This window comes from Callorhinchus milii, unplaced genomic scaffold (genome assembly GCF_018977255.1).
Source record: "Callorhinchus milii isolate IMCB2004 unplaced genomic scaffold, IMCB_Cmil_1.0 Scaffold1, whole genome shotgun sequence".
NCBI classification, from domain to species: domain Eukaryota; kingdom Metazoa; phylum Chordata; class Chondrichthyes; order Chimaeriformes; family Callorhinchidae; genus Callorhinchus; species Callorhinchus milii.
In genome coordinates, this window is record NW_024704742.1 from 124,077,858 (window position 1) to 124,094,983 (window position 17,126).

Here is a 17,126-nt window from a genome sequence, read left to right on the forward strand (position 1 = left end):
AGAGACCTGAGTTCAATTCCAGGCAGTGCGAAACCTTGGGCAAGTTTCCTTACTCCACACGCCTAATAATAATCCCTCCAAAACCAAAGACAATAATAAATTGGTCATTTTCAATCTACGACTGTTTGTGGGACATTGCTGTGCGCAATTGGCTGCCGCGTTCGCCCACAAATATACAGTCAATTCACTTTACAGTGTGTTTTGTGAAGCGCTTTGGGACGTCCTCTCGACGTGAAAAGCGCTATATCAAATGCAAGGATTATTATTATTATTAACTCAGCACAAATTTCCCTAATTATGCTGTAAGACATTCTGCTTTTAAGTGGTGAATATCTAACCTTAAATGCACAATGATTTAATGTGATTTACTGTGCAGCTTTAATGTCATTTTATTCAGGTATGGGTTGGTTCAGTCACGGAAATAACAAAGGACGATCTGAATGCGGACGATAAAGACTCCTCTCCACAAGAGCTGGTATATTCTGTCACTCCTCCTAGCAATGGGCAGCTTGCTCTAAAGTCATCACCAAACAAGCAAATCTTCAACTTCACCCAGGAACATATAAATAATGAACAGCTTGTCTTTGTACATGCTGGTAAGTGCTCTTTTGTTCAGATGCAAATTACTGTACACATTTTGAAATGTGGAAGGAATTTAATGGAACTTATAGTTTCAGGGAATGGTAAATAATAAGACTAATAATTCTTGCATTTGATACAGTGCCTTATCATGTCTTGGAGACATCTTAAAGTGCTTCACAGAATGTACTGCAAAGTAATTGACTATTTTTTGTGAGTGAACTTGATGCGTTTCCACTATTATTCTAATCGATTAAGTATTTACAGGGATCCATAGAGGATGGAGTCCTATAGCTCAATAGTTAGAGCACTCACCTCACAAGTGAGAGACCTGGGTTCGATTCCTGGCAGGACGAAATGTTGGACAAATTTCCTTACACCACATGCAACGACAACAACAACACGCCTCTGTTTATCTAGCATTAAGTAGGAACCCGGTTGTTAGTTGATTGGTGGATCACTTTTCCGGGGTAATAATTCCTTCAAAAAAAAANTAATAAATTGGTCACTTCAATCCATGACTGTTTGTGAGACACTGCTGTGTGCAATTGGTTGCCGTGTTTCGCCCACAAAATATACAGTCAATTAACTTTACAGTATATTCTGTGAAGCGTTTTGAGACTTCTCAAAGACCTGATAAGACGCTATATCAAATGTAAGGTTTATTATAAATAAACCACGTAGACAGGAGGAAGGCAGATCATCTTTGTTATCAGTAGAATTCACCAAGTATTGGATTGTTCACCCACTAATAAGGATTATTATATTATAATAGGGAACTTGTGCTGGGATTAGATCGTCATGAGACAGATTAGTTTTACCCTACTGTTGATGTGTTGTTGCAATGGTAATGCTGCTATAAAGTGATGGAAGTCTACTCACCAATAATTTGTCTCCATTGATTTATCATTTGGACAGGTTTTCTGGTCCTTTAGTATCTTTCATTGGATTTCTATCCATCTATTTAAAGACAGGCTCTTTGTCTCCGTTTCGTAGATTAACATCTAAACTTTCCTCAGTTTGTTGTGGAAACTGTTGGAGCATATATCACAATTGGTTATACACTTGACAAGACTTGCCTCACCTTCATCACATTTTTCATTGGAAAACTTTTATATCCCAGCTATGTGGAACATGCTTCGTTCAATCCTCCTTGGGCGCAATCCCTAATTGTTCTCATTGTTTGATTGATAACCGTTTGTGCAGAATCTTTCTCTCATGCTGACCCATAATACCTCATTGACTGCTTTTCTTTTCACCAGTTCCTCAGCTCCCCATAGGCTATCTTGACTCATTCTTCACACTTCTGGCTTTTCCTTTTCCATCTCAGCTAATAATAATAATAATCCTTGCATGTGATATTGCGCCTTATCACTTCGTTGAGACGTCTCTCAAAACGCTTCACCGAATATACTGTAAAGTGAATTACTGTATATTTTGTGGGTGAAACTCGGCAGCTGTGTCTCATAAACAGTCGTGTATTGGGTAGACTTTCCGACAAAATGAATATCAAACCCAGAGACTTACACAATTTTTTTTCAATAACTCCCACTTACTGCTGACAGATTTGCACTTATATAACGCCTTTCACACAGAGTAATATCTCGGAGCACTTCAACCTTACTATCTATCTTTTTTATCTGTTCCGATGAATTGACTTCCTGCACAAAAAATTATGAAATGGTATCCTTTATCTTTGACCAAGGATTTCCCTCACCTCTGGTCCTTAATGATCGGTTACCATTGCCCATGCCTCCGCTCATTCTTTCTCCCCTGTGCACGAAAACAGACCTCATCTTGTTGTCACTTTCCATCTCCACAACCTTCTCATGTGCCAGATTATCTTCCATTTCTGGCGCCTATAATATCGCTCAAGCACCAGGACCATCTTCTTTATATTGGAGGAAACAAATTGAGATTGGTTGGCTGTGGAACGTCTTTGCTCTGTCCAAAGGCCTGATATTGACTTCCTTGTGGCCCACTAGTTGAAATCCTCCTCCCACTTTAATCTTCTTATCTCGTGGCATCTATTATTGCTCCAACTCAACACAAACTTTTTTTTTGCTTTTGCCAGTACTTCACCTAAAGGTTTGTTGATAATCTATTGTGATGTGCGCTCCAGCTGTTTTCACAACAAACTAACCACCTCTCTAAGTTACTTTTTAACTTAAGATATTTCACATCATTGGGCACTTAGGGGTTGAAATTCCACAGTTTGGGCGTTGGGATATGCTTAAAGTAGTGAATGCCATTTTAAACCCATGTCCATTTAATGCCAAAGTAAATAATTTCACCACTGGCAGAACTTCTCCCCATTTGTTCCATAATATTGTACCTTTTATTGTTTCCAGAACCCACCACAACACACCTAATTAATGTCTTGAAACCCATTTTCTACCACAAGGTGGAGCTCCATATACATGGTTTGCCAAGGCATTAATGCCTGTAAAATGGTGCTGAGTAATGCAGTGCAGGCAAAATCTAAAATGCCTGAGGATTCATTTGTTGTCAAGTGCTGAAAGAGATAACTACCGAAAACCCGTTCAACTCTTTCTGATCCCATAAATTGTGGAGGAAGCTTTATTGTAGCTCTGCCATTGAAGCAAATCGATGCTATCCTAGCAAATGCAGATTGCATTGAGGCATGCTTTGATTAATCGTAGGATATATTCTGTTGACAACTGGACATTCTCATTCAAATCTGTGGATTACGTTTACAGGCATTTGTTTATGAGCACATTATTGCAAAGCTAAATAGCACCAAAGGAGACTTATCTTGCTTTCAATTTATGCGTCTTGTGTATAAATCAGCTGTTGAGCATGCGCTGTTGTGATGTGAGTTTTTATTGAAAAAGAGGCATTTGCATAGGCATTGATTATTTGGCATTTTGTTTCTAATTTAGAAATTGTTTTTTCTTCATAAAAGAATGGACAGAGATTGTGTCTTGCAGCCAGCGTTCCTAGCCACTGGTAGATTAGATAAGCAAAATATAATTTGCAAAAGGTGTGGCGTTCATCCATTTATTTTGCAGTTATCTCTCAGTGCTCCTGAACCAGTTAAAATTATCTTGCACAATTTGAATAGATTTGCATAACCACCTGCTGATCCCACAGAATAGATCTGAATGTAAAGGACTAAAGCACCAATTTTACACCATCATGTGATGCAAGCCTGTGGTTAGACATGGACTTCAGTACTTCTAAAGGACATGGACAGTCACTGAGAAGGGTTTGATAAAGGGGATGGATTGCTCATCATGGGATGTTCTTGTTAAGAGGTTTCCACAATGTGACACACTGCGGATTAAAATAAGAAATTGTTCAAAAACTGTTCTTTATAACTGTATTTAGGACTAACTTTGCTAGTCTTATTGATGTGAAACCTTGGGTTAATTCAGGCAAATGTCATTCTTCCATGACACCAATACATTTGCAAATATAAAACGTTTAGAAGTTTTAAACTTCATTCATATTTGCATTTTGAGTACAAATCCTTCATTGCTACTACACATCAATTTTTTTTGGGGGGGTTCAGCCATTGACACAGTCTGATACATGCAGAAACCCATCACCATGCTTAAGAGTATCCAAAACAAACTGAGATTTCAATGCTTCCCACCTACAATATGGAAATCCCAAAAATTGTTGGAATGGAATGCACACTCTCCTGGAGAGACGCATCCTGCTTACCTAATTGCAGAAAGTATTAGGCTCAGGTTGGCAAGAGTCAAGGATTGGGGACCCCAGAGTGCGTTAGAGTGGAGTCTAACAGTAAAAACTGCATAGCTTGCTAATAATGTATGTCAGCCTGGCACAGTCGTAGCACTCTCACCTCGATGTCAGGGCTTCTCTTAGAACTTCCTCCCTGCTTTCTCTCCTTCCTGGACATTACCACCTCTGCTAGAGCCTGGGAATGCTTTGCCGGGCTCAATGGCTTCTGTTATTTTACCAATTTTAATTCACTTTGGATCTTTAAAGCAACAGAAAGTCCTGAAACAGTCATTTCATAATAATAATCCTTACATTTGATATAGCGCCTTATCACGTCTTTGAGACGTCTCAAAGCGCTTCACAAAATATACTGTAAAGTGAATTGACTGTATATTTTGTGAGCGAAATGCGGCAGCCAATTGCTCACAGCAGTGTCCCACAAAACAGTCCTGGATGAGTGACCAAATTATTATTAATATTTTGAAGGGATTATTACTGCCGTCAAAGCGATCTGTCAATCAAATAATATCCAGGTTCCTATTTACTGCTAGGTAAACCGAGGCGTGTGGAGTAAGGAAACTTGCCCAATGTTTCACCCTGCCAGTCCTCTTGCTTGCAAGTCGAGTGCTCTTAACTGCTAAACTATAAGACCACACGTGGGATTTTGAAATGAGATTGAAGCTCAAAAGGTGAAAGGAGATTGAGGGATTGTTCTAAGAGGTGAATTAACTGCCCTGGATCACTGTACCACCAAGTCCCTGTGTTTGTTCTTGAAATAACCATGAGCGATAAAATAAGCTACAATAACTGAAAGGAGAGGATATTATTTAATTCATCTGTGGTTTTCCTCATAGTGTAAGTATTTTGTATATTTTTGTTTCTTTATTAAAGAGGAGTCTTCCCACGAGTACCTGCTTTTATAAACAAACTCTGTGCAACTTCAACTTGATTTTTTTAAGCTTTATTTCAAAAGATTGAGCCTTAATAGTACAGTGTCATTGAACACTAATTTCAACAGCATAAGAATTAATAAGACCCAATACCATGTGTACTCAGAGTATTTCAGTTGCATGCATGTTAATTCGTCTTCCCTCATATAGACCTGGTTTAGAAAAAAACATATCTTAATTGTTTTAACTTTTTTAAAAAAAGTTTCTTTACAGTATGATGCTTTTCTGCGCCTGGTTTATGCCCAGTTGAAAGATACTGAATATGTCCATTGTATTTTTGTAGGGGCCATGTCAGGAGGATTTAACTTTCAGGTTACGGATGGACTGAATTTTGCTCCTCGGCAGATCTTCAGCATCACTGCAAGAGCCCTAGTCCTGAGTATCGAGACAAGTCAAGGTTTTGGTGTCTTTCCAGGTAACGTAGTGGTTCTTTAGTTTTTCAATGAGAATTTTTTTTCTTAAAAGTGCTTGACATATGACGCAATCCAGCTACATTAACAAGTTGAATTCTCATAGAAGTCCCTACGTTTGTTTACATTTTGTCTATTGCTTCTTGAACTAACCATAAATTGTACAGATGCAAGGCCAATAGAGTCGTGATAATGGGGGACTTTAATTATCCTAACGTAGACTGGCAAAACAACAGCGCAAAGGGGAAGGAGGGGGAAAGATTTCTAAAATGCATACAGGACAACTTTCTTGTCAGTACATTTCCAGCCCAACAAGGAAGGAAGCAGTGCTGGATCTTGTTCTGGGGAATGAAGTAGGGCAAGTGGAGCAGGTTTCAGTGGGAGAGCATCTGGGCAATAGTGATCACAACATCATTAGATTCAGAGTGCATATGAAAAGGGACAAGGAACCATCAGAGGTAAAGATACTCAACTGGAAGAGGGCTAATTTCAGTGAGTTAAGGGGGTACCTGGCCAAGGCGGACTGGAAAGAAAGATTGGCAGGTAAAACAACTATAGAGCAGTGGGAAGTCTTCAAGGATGAGATAGCTCGGGGACAGAACAAATACATTCCCACAAAAGAGAAAAGTAGGGCATCAAAACCTCCCTGGATGACGAAGGTAATTGTGTCCAGAATGAAGCAGAAAAAGGAGACGTATAACAAATGTCAAACCCAAGATACAGAAGACAACCAAATAGAATATAGGAAGTACAGAAGAGAACTGAAAAAGGAAATAAGAGGGGCAAAAAGATTATATGAAAAAAGGTTAGCAGGTAACATTAAAGGGAATCGTAAAATATTTAACAAACATATCAGGAAAAAAAGGTTAGTCAAAGGTAGGGTGGGGCCAATTAAGAACCAAGGTGGAAATCGTATTGTGGAGGCAGAGGGCATGGCTGATGTACTGAATGAGTACTTTGCATCTGTCTTCACAAAAAAGGTGGATGCACCAAATGCCGCAGTATCGGAGGAGAGGGTAGAGGAAATGGATAGGACATGTATGCATCAATTTCCTTTAAATACATTAGTAATTTCAGCTTCACCCATAGCTTCTGCCAGTGAGTTCCACATTCTCTGTGTAAAGACATTCCTCCTAAACTCCCATTTAGATCTGCTGCTAGCTACCTTAAATTTATGCCCCTTTCCATCAAGTGGAAACAACTTATTGATGCTCACCTTATCAAATCCTTTAAAGACCGCTACCAGATCCCTTCTTAATTACTTCATCGCTAGAAAGAAAGAGGTCTTATTTGGTATCGTGTGCATATCTTCTCAATCCATTGAACAATGTCCTTTCTCTAGTATGGTGACCAGAACGAGACATGGAACTCCAAATGTAGTCCAACCAGGGTTATCTTATATATAAAAATAACAAAAAAAAATTTCCATTGTTTTTGTACTCCATTCTTCTGGTCATAAAGTCATTTGTAATTTTGCATTTCTGCTACTTTTAGTCTTCTAAATTTAAATCCACAAATCTCTTTGCTCCTCTACCCCTCTTAAGTTGCAAACACTAATGTTGTGCCATTTTGGAAGATTTTTACTTTTATGATAGTGGTGCTGGAAGCTATGGCTGATTGTGTTAAACAACATGATGAACACTCAGCCTCACATTTACAGGAAAAAGATAGCTCCAATCAGAAAGCCAGCTAGCTGTTTGCCAGTAAAATCAGCATCAATCTCACTTCAAACATAGTGCAGTGACCTTTTGGAATAACAGTGTATATACTTTTGATCATTGTGAACAAAATATGTTCTTACTTCTTCTGGGAGAGAGCAAAAAATGTAACCCCTCCTTGAGGAGATGGCATCAATGCAGAGCCCAACGGAAATTCACTGATTAATGCTCTAACACCCTTGTGTTATTTAGAGGTGGAGGGAGGGGGTCAAGCAAATGGGATCCTTCCTTAGGCTTGGATTTCTCTCCAAGGAACCCAACAACAACAACAAAGTTACATTTGTAAAGCGTCTTTCACGTCGGGAGGACATCCGAAGGCGCTGGACAGACAAGAGCTTTGGACCCGAGCTGGGGGGTGAAGGGCAGCGAGGGAAGCAGGAGATCGAAAGCATGGTTGAAGAGGAGGGTTTTGAGATGAGTCTTGAAGGAGGCAAGGAAGGACGCGGGGCGGAGCGACAGCGGGATGGAGTTCCAGAGGGTGGGGGCAGAGTGGCAGAAGGCCCTCTCGACAATAGTGGGGCGAGTGATGCGGGGGATGTTCCAGCTGGACTGGCATCATGCCAAGTGAAACATTAATCATAATCTAAAAATTGTACTGACTCCTATTTGGCCAACTGAGATAAGCAGCTTCCTTCTGTGGGAAATCAGGGCTACAAACCACTATGTTGTAATACATCAGAGCTTCTGCATTGTGCTTCCCCTTTCCTTTTTATCTTTATTCATTTTCATTTACAGCGAACTGCTTTCCCTCACAATTATGTGAAATGCCATTATTTAGAAATGTATTAAATTGATTGTGAAATTAATTTTGCTGTAGCCAGTTCTTCAAAATTAAGCTGTTTTTGGGGAAGAATTTTCAGATGCACCACATGTCATTTCATTTTTCCAAACGATAATTTGTATTTGTATACAGAACAAATGACTCTCAGTCAGCCTTAGTGTGTCATTGGCTTTAAAAGTTGAGTGGTTTGCTGGGGAATATCATGTAGCAGCATTTTGTAATGAAATGGGGGTGGGGGGGAATTGCTATTGTGGTAATGTAAAGCAGACAAGCTTGTAGCTCACAACCATGTTTTTTAAAAATAAATGTAATTTTGCCAATAAACAGCAATACGACTGGCATGCGGACTGTTTAATCAAACACACATCAGTCCAGACCTCTTTCTTGTCTGCTACTACAGTACAAATTGATGTGTTTTTCTTTTTAACATTGCATAAGATCTTTCTGCAGCAGACATAGGGTTAGAGCGGTCAACTTCATAGTTTCCACAGCAAGCAACTCCAGACATGAACTTTCCTGAAAAAGTCTTTCTTGAAACTAATAATGTCTCTTTCCGCTCTTTTAAATTTCCTGTTTAACAAGCTCTACATGTTCGCTGGGTTTACAGACTGAAAATCTGTTCAACCTGAACCACATTTTCTGAACAATACCCAAATTGCACACTGAGTTTATGCAGCTACAGCAAAATTAATTTCATAACATTCATTTCTAAATAATGGCATTTTTGCAATATTGTGAGGGAATGCGGTTTGCTATAAAACACTTAATTGTTGCCCGCTCTATGTACTTGTTCCAGTCATTCAAACATATGGAACCAGATTGGTTCTCTTTTTTTTTCCTAAGAGAACTAATTTAAAAATTTCATTGCAATAGTAAATGAAGCATTTAGATATACAGTTTCTAATGTAATGTAGCCTAGAGCACTGCAGGTGTGCTTGCACTTTCCTGGAAAATTTTACATGCTGAAGTGATTTTTTTTAATGTAACTGCAATTCAAGAGCTTGAAATAAATCTTTAAAAGGCCTTTAGATAGATACTAGAAGAGGAGAATTATTAAAAAGCACAAGAGAAAGCAGAAGATTGCAATACATTTGATAGCTCATGGAGAAAAATACAAGCACAGATTCAATGGCCCAAATGGCCTGTTTATGTGTTATACCTTTAAAACTGAGGACTTAGTCCTCTACTTCGCCCCCCCCTTGTCTCCTTCAAGATCCGTCTCAAGACCCTCCTCTTCGACTGTGCCTTTGGCCACCCTCCTACCCCTGCCCTCCCTCCACCCCTCCTGATTCCAACCACCAGCTCGGATGCGGATCCCTGACTATCCTGCGCCATGGGACGTCCTCCTGACTCGAAAGGCGCTGTACAAATGTAATTTGTGGTTATTGTTATCCTCTGGGACACATTGTAAAATATATTCTTTTCTGTGTTCACTTTTCTTCCCCCCCCCCCCCCCACTCCTTTTTTTCGCTACGCAAAAAGACATGTGTTAAGCTCATCCATTTCAACTCTGGAAGATACAGCTGGCAGATGGCCCATTGGGTGCTGGTATGGCGCTGTCGTGGAAGATTTCAGGTTCAGTTCCCAATTTATATGGGAGGTGTTCTTTTGTTCGTAGGTCAAAAACTTGTAGGTCAACTAGCTAGCAATAATAATATTTTTTGCATTTTCTTCCTCCTCATTTTTCTTCACTACTTGTGCTTTCTTACTGAATTTAAACAGGTTTTGCTCCCCCGGCCACTCCCTTCACACAGCAAACACTGGCCTGCATCCTATATGTCTTACCATCGACGAACGGACTTTCAGCCGTTCAATCCCTGCTCTGGAACTCCATCCTGGAGTCCCTCCAACTTGCTTGCTTCCTTTCCTTGTTCAAGGCACATACCTCTTTGAGTTTGTGACTCCTTTCACCTTTAGTTCAACTTAAATTGGGAATATTTAGAATATTAGTTATAGAAGTGCCTTTTTTTTAAAACAAGCTTGCTCCTCCAAAATGTTAAACTGCATGTAGGGTATATCAATGTGGAAAGCAAGTTGAGTAATTAAAACCTGAATTAACAACAAATGTGCCTTAATAATTCTTGGGAGTTTCCTCCTGGTCAGTAAAATTACCAGCGTTGTCATTGTGAACATAATACAGCAACAATAATTTACATTTAAACCCCCCTTTTCAGGGTGGGAGGACATCTCAACGCACTTCATACAGTAGATTGGGTTGTACGGTAGGTGTCTGAAAGTGCAGGTGAAAAGATAGGTCTAAAAGAGGAAGGAGGGGCTGAGGTGTTCTCTACTTTAGGAGTAATTTAATAATCTTCGTGACATGCACTTTCTGAAAGCGCACACTGGCAAGATGAAGTAATTTACCAATGGCCAGAGAATAAAGAGCATGAAATGCCAAATTTGGTAAATTTACTGGTGAATAACCTTACATCAATTGCTCTAATTTTCAGACCACTTCAGTTCAGTTTTAAAAAAAAAGCTCATGTCTGCGTCATCAAGTCACTGTTGACATCACCTCCTATTTGATGCAAAATAGCAAGTGACATTGATGACATGGAAATCAGTCTTTTGTACAGCAAGAGGTCAAGAATGGATAAATTTTTCAGGCACCAAAGTGCTTTCTTGTTTTTCCTTTGAAAGTTAGCTTACACAGCACCAAGTTCTATACATCCTGTTGTGTTTTTCTTCCTCGACGATTAACCATCATCAGCAGTGTTTTTGCCAAATTCCATTGAGATGTAGCTGCATAAATTGCAAAATCAGTCCCCATCTCATGAACAACAACTTGTGCTTATATAACACCCTCCACGCAGGGTAGCGTCTCAGAGTGCTTAACAGTGGCGGAGCCTGACTCTGAACCAGGGCGAGAGGGGAGGTGGCCATAAGCACAGTAGAACAGGGAAGTTTTCAGGCGGGACTTGAGAGAGGGGGCAGGGCAAAGGGATTGAGGGAGAGTGTTCCAGAGTTTTGGGGCATAGTGGCTGATCCAGGTGGGAGGTGACAAACATGTGCACGAGGGTTTTGACTGCATTTGGGGTAAGGTACGGTCGGAGGTGGGAATGTGGCGGAGGTGGAAGAAAGCAGTCCTGGTCAGGGACATGATGTAGGGGAGGAAGGACAGTTGGGGGTCGAACCGGATGCCTAGGTTGCGCACTGTTCCGGTTAGTCTGAGGGAGAGCCCAGGGAGATTGAGGAGTTTAGATCTGCTGGAGTGAAGGAGTATGGCTTCCGTTTTGTCCATATTTCAGCTGCAGGAAGTTCACTCATCCAGGCCTTGAAAGAGGAGAGAGAGGAGCAAGGCGGAGGGATTGAGGGATAGTGTTCCAGGGTTTTGGGGCATAGTGGCTGAAAGCATGACCTCCATTGGTGGGGAGCCAGTGGAGCATCTCATGACTTAGACTGACTCACTAACTTAGAAATTGATTGTGAGCTCACAACTTGTGGATAAAACTGTTTAAAACTTACAAATCTTTAGTGATTTTTAACAAGGAGAAGAACTGATTTCTGCCCCCCCTCTTCCAAACAGAAATGATTCTGTAGTGCCAACTTACAGCAAAAGCATTATTTGTTGCATCAATTAATTCCTCCAGAAAGAAGTATAGGGTCATAGATGTCCAGGATAGGTATACACTTCAATGCTTAACAGGACATATAGTATGACTACTGGTGGCATGGGGTGTTGATTGTGCAGGGAATGCTCCGAGATGCCCCTCTGGGGGTGACGTGAAGAAGCCTTATAAATGTAAATTATAGTTGTTATTTTGTTTATTGCGGTGAATAGTGTAGAAGGATAAATATTCTAGAGTTTTTGCACTATTTGGAAATTGTGAGTATTGATGGAAAATTTAGATAGATTAGACATCTAAAAGATCAGGGTTGGCAAGGCAAATACATTATGGTATAATAATATAATAACAATAAGTATAAGAACTATCCACAACAACTGACCACAACAAATATATTTTAAGACAATTGTAGGCTGGAACTTCCTAAATGTATAAGAGCAGGCACAATCATGCGGATGACATGATGGATTAGCTATAAAGAGATTCTTGCTGTCTGATGATGACCTAAGTCAACCTGGCGCAGTGGTAGGACTCTCGTCTCAAAGTCAGAAAGTTGTTGATTCAAGCCCCATGTCGAGCCTTGGTATCACATGGTTTAAGCTGACACCGAGGTCCATCTGAAACAAAAACAGAAGTCGCTGGGAACACTCAGCAGGTCAGGCAGCATCTCTGGGAAGCATCTATCTAGACCGAGGTCTATCTGCCTGTTCAGGTGAATGTTAAAGATCCAATGGCACTATTCAAAAAGAGAAGGGAGTTTTTCCTAGTGTTACCAATCCCCCAAATAAATGGGGTCACTCACTTCGTGGCTGTTTGTGGGACGTTGCTGTGCACAATTGGCTGTGATGTTTCACCCACAAAATACACAGTCAATCCATTTTACAGTATATCCTGAGAAGCGCTTTGAGACGTCACAATGGAGTTATAAAGCGCTCCATCAAATGCAATTATTACTATTATGATAATAAATAATGGCATAATGTGTACAGTGAAGTTTTAAGGCAATGTAGTTTGGCATACTGATAATTCATACATTGCGGTTCATAATACCATCATCTCTGCTATTCAATTAAATTCCCATTTTCTAATCACTTCTTTCCACCCTTAGACACTTTATCTTTGAATTCTCAAGAATTGGAAATAAAGCCAGTCTGTTTGTAATTAGTAACTGGCTTGCAGACTTGTGAGTTTTTTCCTTTTAACATTTAGTATTCTAAACTGCAGTCTCGTGTGTGTGCTTATTTTTTTAAATTCGCTGTTCAAACCTCAAAACAGTAAACTTAATTATGTGTCCCTCATAACTAGAAGCTAGGTTATGCATTCAATTCAAATTGTTTCAGGATGTTTATACCCGGATTGGCTGTGTAACCAATCTTTGTTGATTTAGTGAAGGTATGCTCGGTGACTGAAGGCACAAACACAATAAACCACTGAGAATCAAAGTATATGTGCCACCTGCACTTCACTAACACCTCCTTGCCTCTGGATCCGATTACCTCAACTTTTCCAGCTGCTCACTCTACCTCATTGAGCTAGTGCACTTTCTTCGCGTTCTGTTCAACCCTCAGCTCCTTTTCCTTCCTTATGTCAGGTCCCTGACCAAGATTTGCTTTTCATCGTTTTCGTAACATTGACTACCTCCACTCCCGTTGTGCGCCCAGTGTAGCCGAAATCCTTATTCACATCTTCATTATCTCCAGGCTTAACTTTATTTAATGCCCTCCTCTCTGGCCTCCCCAGCCAAATCATCTACAAACTCCAGCTCATTTAAATGCTACCACTCTCATCCAAAACTTTGAATGCTCTCCTCCTCCCCTGGCTCACAGTGGATTGACGTTAAGGTTCTCACCCTCAGCTATAAATCCTTTCACACCCTGATACCTCTGTATCTCTATGATCTTCTCCTTCTGGTACTCGTTCCCTGAACTCTCAATTTTGCTCTTTGTTCTTTTATACAATACAAGATTCCATTTGTAAAGTGCCTTTCATGTCAGAAGCGTTCCCAAGGAAAGTCCCGACATAAGGAAGGAAAAGGAGCTTAGGGTTGAACAGAATACGAACAACAGTCAGGAATTAGGACCCGGGCGATGGGGGTTGGAATCAGGGAGGGTAGCGGGCAGAGAGGGTAAGAGGGTGGCTGAAGGCGCAGTCGAAGAGGAGGATCCTGAGGCGTGCCTTGAAGGAGGCAAGGGAAGGAGCAAGGCGAAGGGAATGTGGGATGGAGTTCCAGAGATTGGGGCAGAGAGGCTGAAGGGCTGACCGTTGATGATGGGCTGGGCCGGGTGGGGGACATGGAGCTGGCCGGAGGCTGCTGAGCGGAGGGAGCTGACAGGTTGATAAGGGGTTAGCAGATCAGAGAGGTAGGAGGGGGCAAGGCCATGGAGGGCCTTGAAGGCGAAGTGAGTATACCCTTGTATTCAAGTATTGACTTTTGGGGGCTGAAATGGCTGATTCTGGATATCAAGGTTAGTATTACTTCCTGTTTTGTTGTGGGAAGCAGGAAATTGTATCATTGGTGACCTAATGATCTGAGTATGGGCATTGGAAAACTCTGCATTGTTGCAAATGAGATTTTATAGATTCTAATCACAGAGCTCCACTGTGGTACTGAATTGTAGACGTTCAATATAGTTATGGTAACTGCAGCAGTATTTTTATGCACACTGGTTTCTGACTGCTCACACTATAATGTCAGATATTACATTTCTCACCATGTTTCTGCTATGGCTATATTCACACAGGAAAAAGAAACAACAGAATTGATGGCTATCTTTGGCTATAAAATGAAGTAGTGGTGATTCCATCACCGTACGGTTCTTCAATACATCAATTGTAAATTGTAAATTATACCTTTAAAACTCAAGCCCTGTATTTGCGAATCCTAAGGGATGGAATAATCAAGCAAGTAGTGAAGCCTGTATTTAGTTACTGTCACCACTAATAAGCGTGAGGAATTTGCATTAGGTTATACTTATTAAAGCTCTTTTGTGTTTCTCTTTCTTAAGCTTGTTATAGTCGACCCTATAATTCGATTCCCATTCCAGGTTTTCTGCATCACTACCAGCACTCCCACCCAAACAAGAAAACTTGGCTGAATTCCCTGGATTGTCCATTGTACCAGATGTTATGTCCTTCCTACAGCATGAACTGGTGTCAGGGTGATCTGAACATAAGCTCAAAAACTGCAGGCTTTTGTCTTTGGCTATAAAAGCAACTTTTATTTAAACAGAATTTTGACTTGGGAAGCCACAAGTTCGCAATTTAATTCTCATGTTCTCAGTAACTATATCAAAACACCCAGTGACATTTTCAATCTATAGGCGAGAAATCCTTCATACTGTTCATTCTAGTGACTGTGGCAATGTGCGTTAATTATAACAACAACAAGATTCCATTTATAGAGCGCCTTTCATGTCGGGAGGACATCCCAAGGCGCTGTACAGTTGGGTCAGGACCCGAGCAAGGGGGAAATGGTCAGGGTGAGGGGAGGGAAAGGAGGGAGCGAGGAGGGGTAGAGAGTCGAGAGGGGAGCTGAAGGCACTGTCAAAGAGAAAGGTCTTGAGACCGGCCTTGAAGGAGGAAAGGGAGGAGGCGGCGAAGGCACTGGGGGATAGAGTTCCAGAGCCAAAGCTGAATGGCTATGTCAGCGCTTATCACTGTCTGCATCATTCTACTTTGGGAATGATTTTCTTACCCCTGATTCTGTTTACTTGCTCACTAATGTGTGTCATGGCCAGGATTATTGTGACTTTCTTCAAAACTGATAGTACCTCCACTGTTACATTCATGCAATTACTTTAGAAAAGAAGAAATAGTTTCCATTGGTGATGACACCTTATCATGTCAAAATGTCTTGAAGTGCTTTTACAGTAAATTGCTGTCAAGTTTTGTGTCCTGCTTTCTAGGTGAAACACACAAACGTTTTGACAGCAAAGTCCCACAACCAATCTAGAAAATTGTTAATTAGAAGAAAATCCCTTTTTTTGAGTAGTGTCTTTGGATCTTTAACATCCACCTGAAATCAAGCAGGCAGGATGTCAGTTTACCAACTCCGAAAGATGGAACCTTTAACCGAGTAGCACTCCCTCAATACTGCAATTTGAATTTCAACCTAGACTATGATCTCAAATCCCAATGTGGGGCTGGAATCCATCACTTTTTAATCCAGAGGCTAGAATACTATAAACTGAGCTGAGATATTTCATTATGTTAGCTGGAAATATTAAAATTTTACGGAAGGATGTAAGAATCTTATCAACTTGCAATTTTGTTTTCCCAGGAACATTGAAACCCATCCGATCCGAACATTTGAAAGCTGTAACCAATGATGACAACACTAGCAACCGAACCGTAATATTTACTGTGGTTGATGCCCCCAAACTTGGTAAACTGGTTAAAATTAAAGCTGGCAACATGACCCATGAAGTAACCAGTTTCACACAGGACATGGTAAGTTCTGTACCAAGGTACAGTATTTAGTTTTAGTATGTCTAATCAATTAGATACACTTGCATAAACGTATCTCTTTTTAAGATACACAATGAATCATTTGCACTCATTTCACATTTTGATTGCATTGAAGCGCTTGTCCTCTCCCGCATCACACTCTGTGAACCTGTCATCCCATTCTCGATCAGCTCTACCGGCTCCCCATACTCCAGCACAACAACAACAACAAAGTTACATTTGTAAAGCGCCTTTCACGTCGGGAGGATGTCCCAAGACGCTGGACAGACAGAGTTATGGAGCCGAGCTGGGGGTCGGGCTGGGAAGCAGGTGGAGGGTGAGGGGGAAGCACGGAGATCAAAAGCATGGTTGAAGAGGAGGGTCTTTAGGTGGCAAGGGAAGGGACCAAGGCGGAGGGACTGCAGGACGGAGTTCCAGAGGGTGGGGGCAGAGTGGCAGAAGGCCCGCCTGACAATAGTGGAGCGAACAAGGCGGGGGCCGTGAAGCAGGCCGGAGCGCGCTGAGTGGAGAGAGTGAACAGGATGGTAGGAGGTTGGAGAGGTGAGAGGAGCAAGACCGTGGAGGGCTTTGAAGCTGAGGACCAGGATCTTGAACTAAATAATAATAATAATCCTTGCATTTGATATAGCACTTTTCACGTCTTCTCGATGTCTCAAAGCGCTTCACAGAATAGACTAAAGTGAATTGACCGTATATTTGTGGACTGTGTGTTGGGAAGCCAGTGGAGTTGGGCAAGTATGGGGGTGATCAGGTCGCGGAGCCTGGTGTGGGAGAGGACACGGGCTGCAGAGTTCTGGATGATCCGCAGCCTGTGGAGGGAGGAGTTGGGGAGGCTGACAAGCAATGAGTTTGCATAGTTGAGGCTCGATGTAATGAAAGCGTGTGTGAGGGTTTCGGTGGCCTGCGGTGTGAGACAGAGTCGGAGCCGTGCGACGTTGCGGATG

General features: G+C 41.2%; 1 protein-coding gene across 1 annotated transcript in view; it reads left to right on the forward strand.

Annotated features, from left to right (window-relative positions):
* Window positions 1-17,126, forward strand: part of cspg4ba (chondroitin sulfate proteoglycan 4ba) — a 58,870-nt gene that overhangs the window by 28,561 nt on the left and 13,183 nt on the right. The window contains exons 6-8 of the mRNA XM_042331866.1: window positions 398-596; window positions 5,524-5,655; window positions 15,995-16,164. Of these exons, the coding sequence (XP_042187800.1) occupies window positions 398-596; window positions 5,524-5,655; window positions 15,995-16,164 (501 nt within the window). The remainder of the gene's footprint in view (window positions 1-397; window positions 597-5,523; window positions 5,656-15,994; window positions 16,165-17,126) is intronic.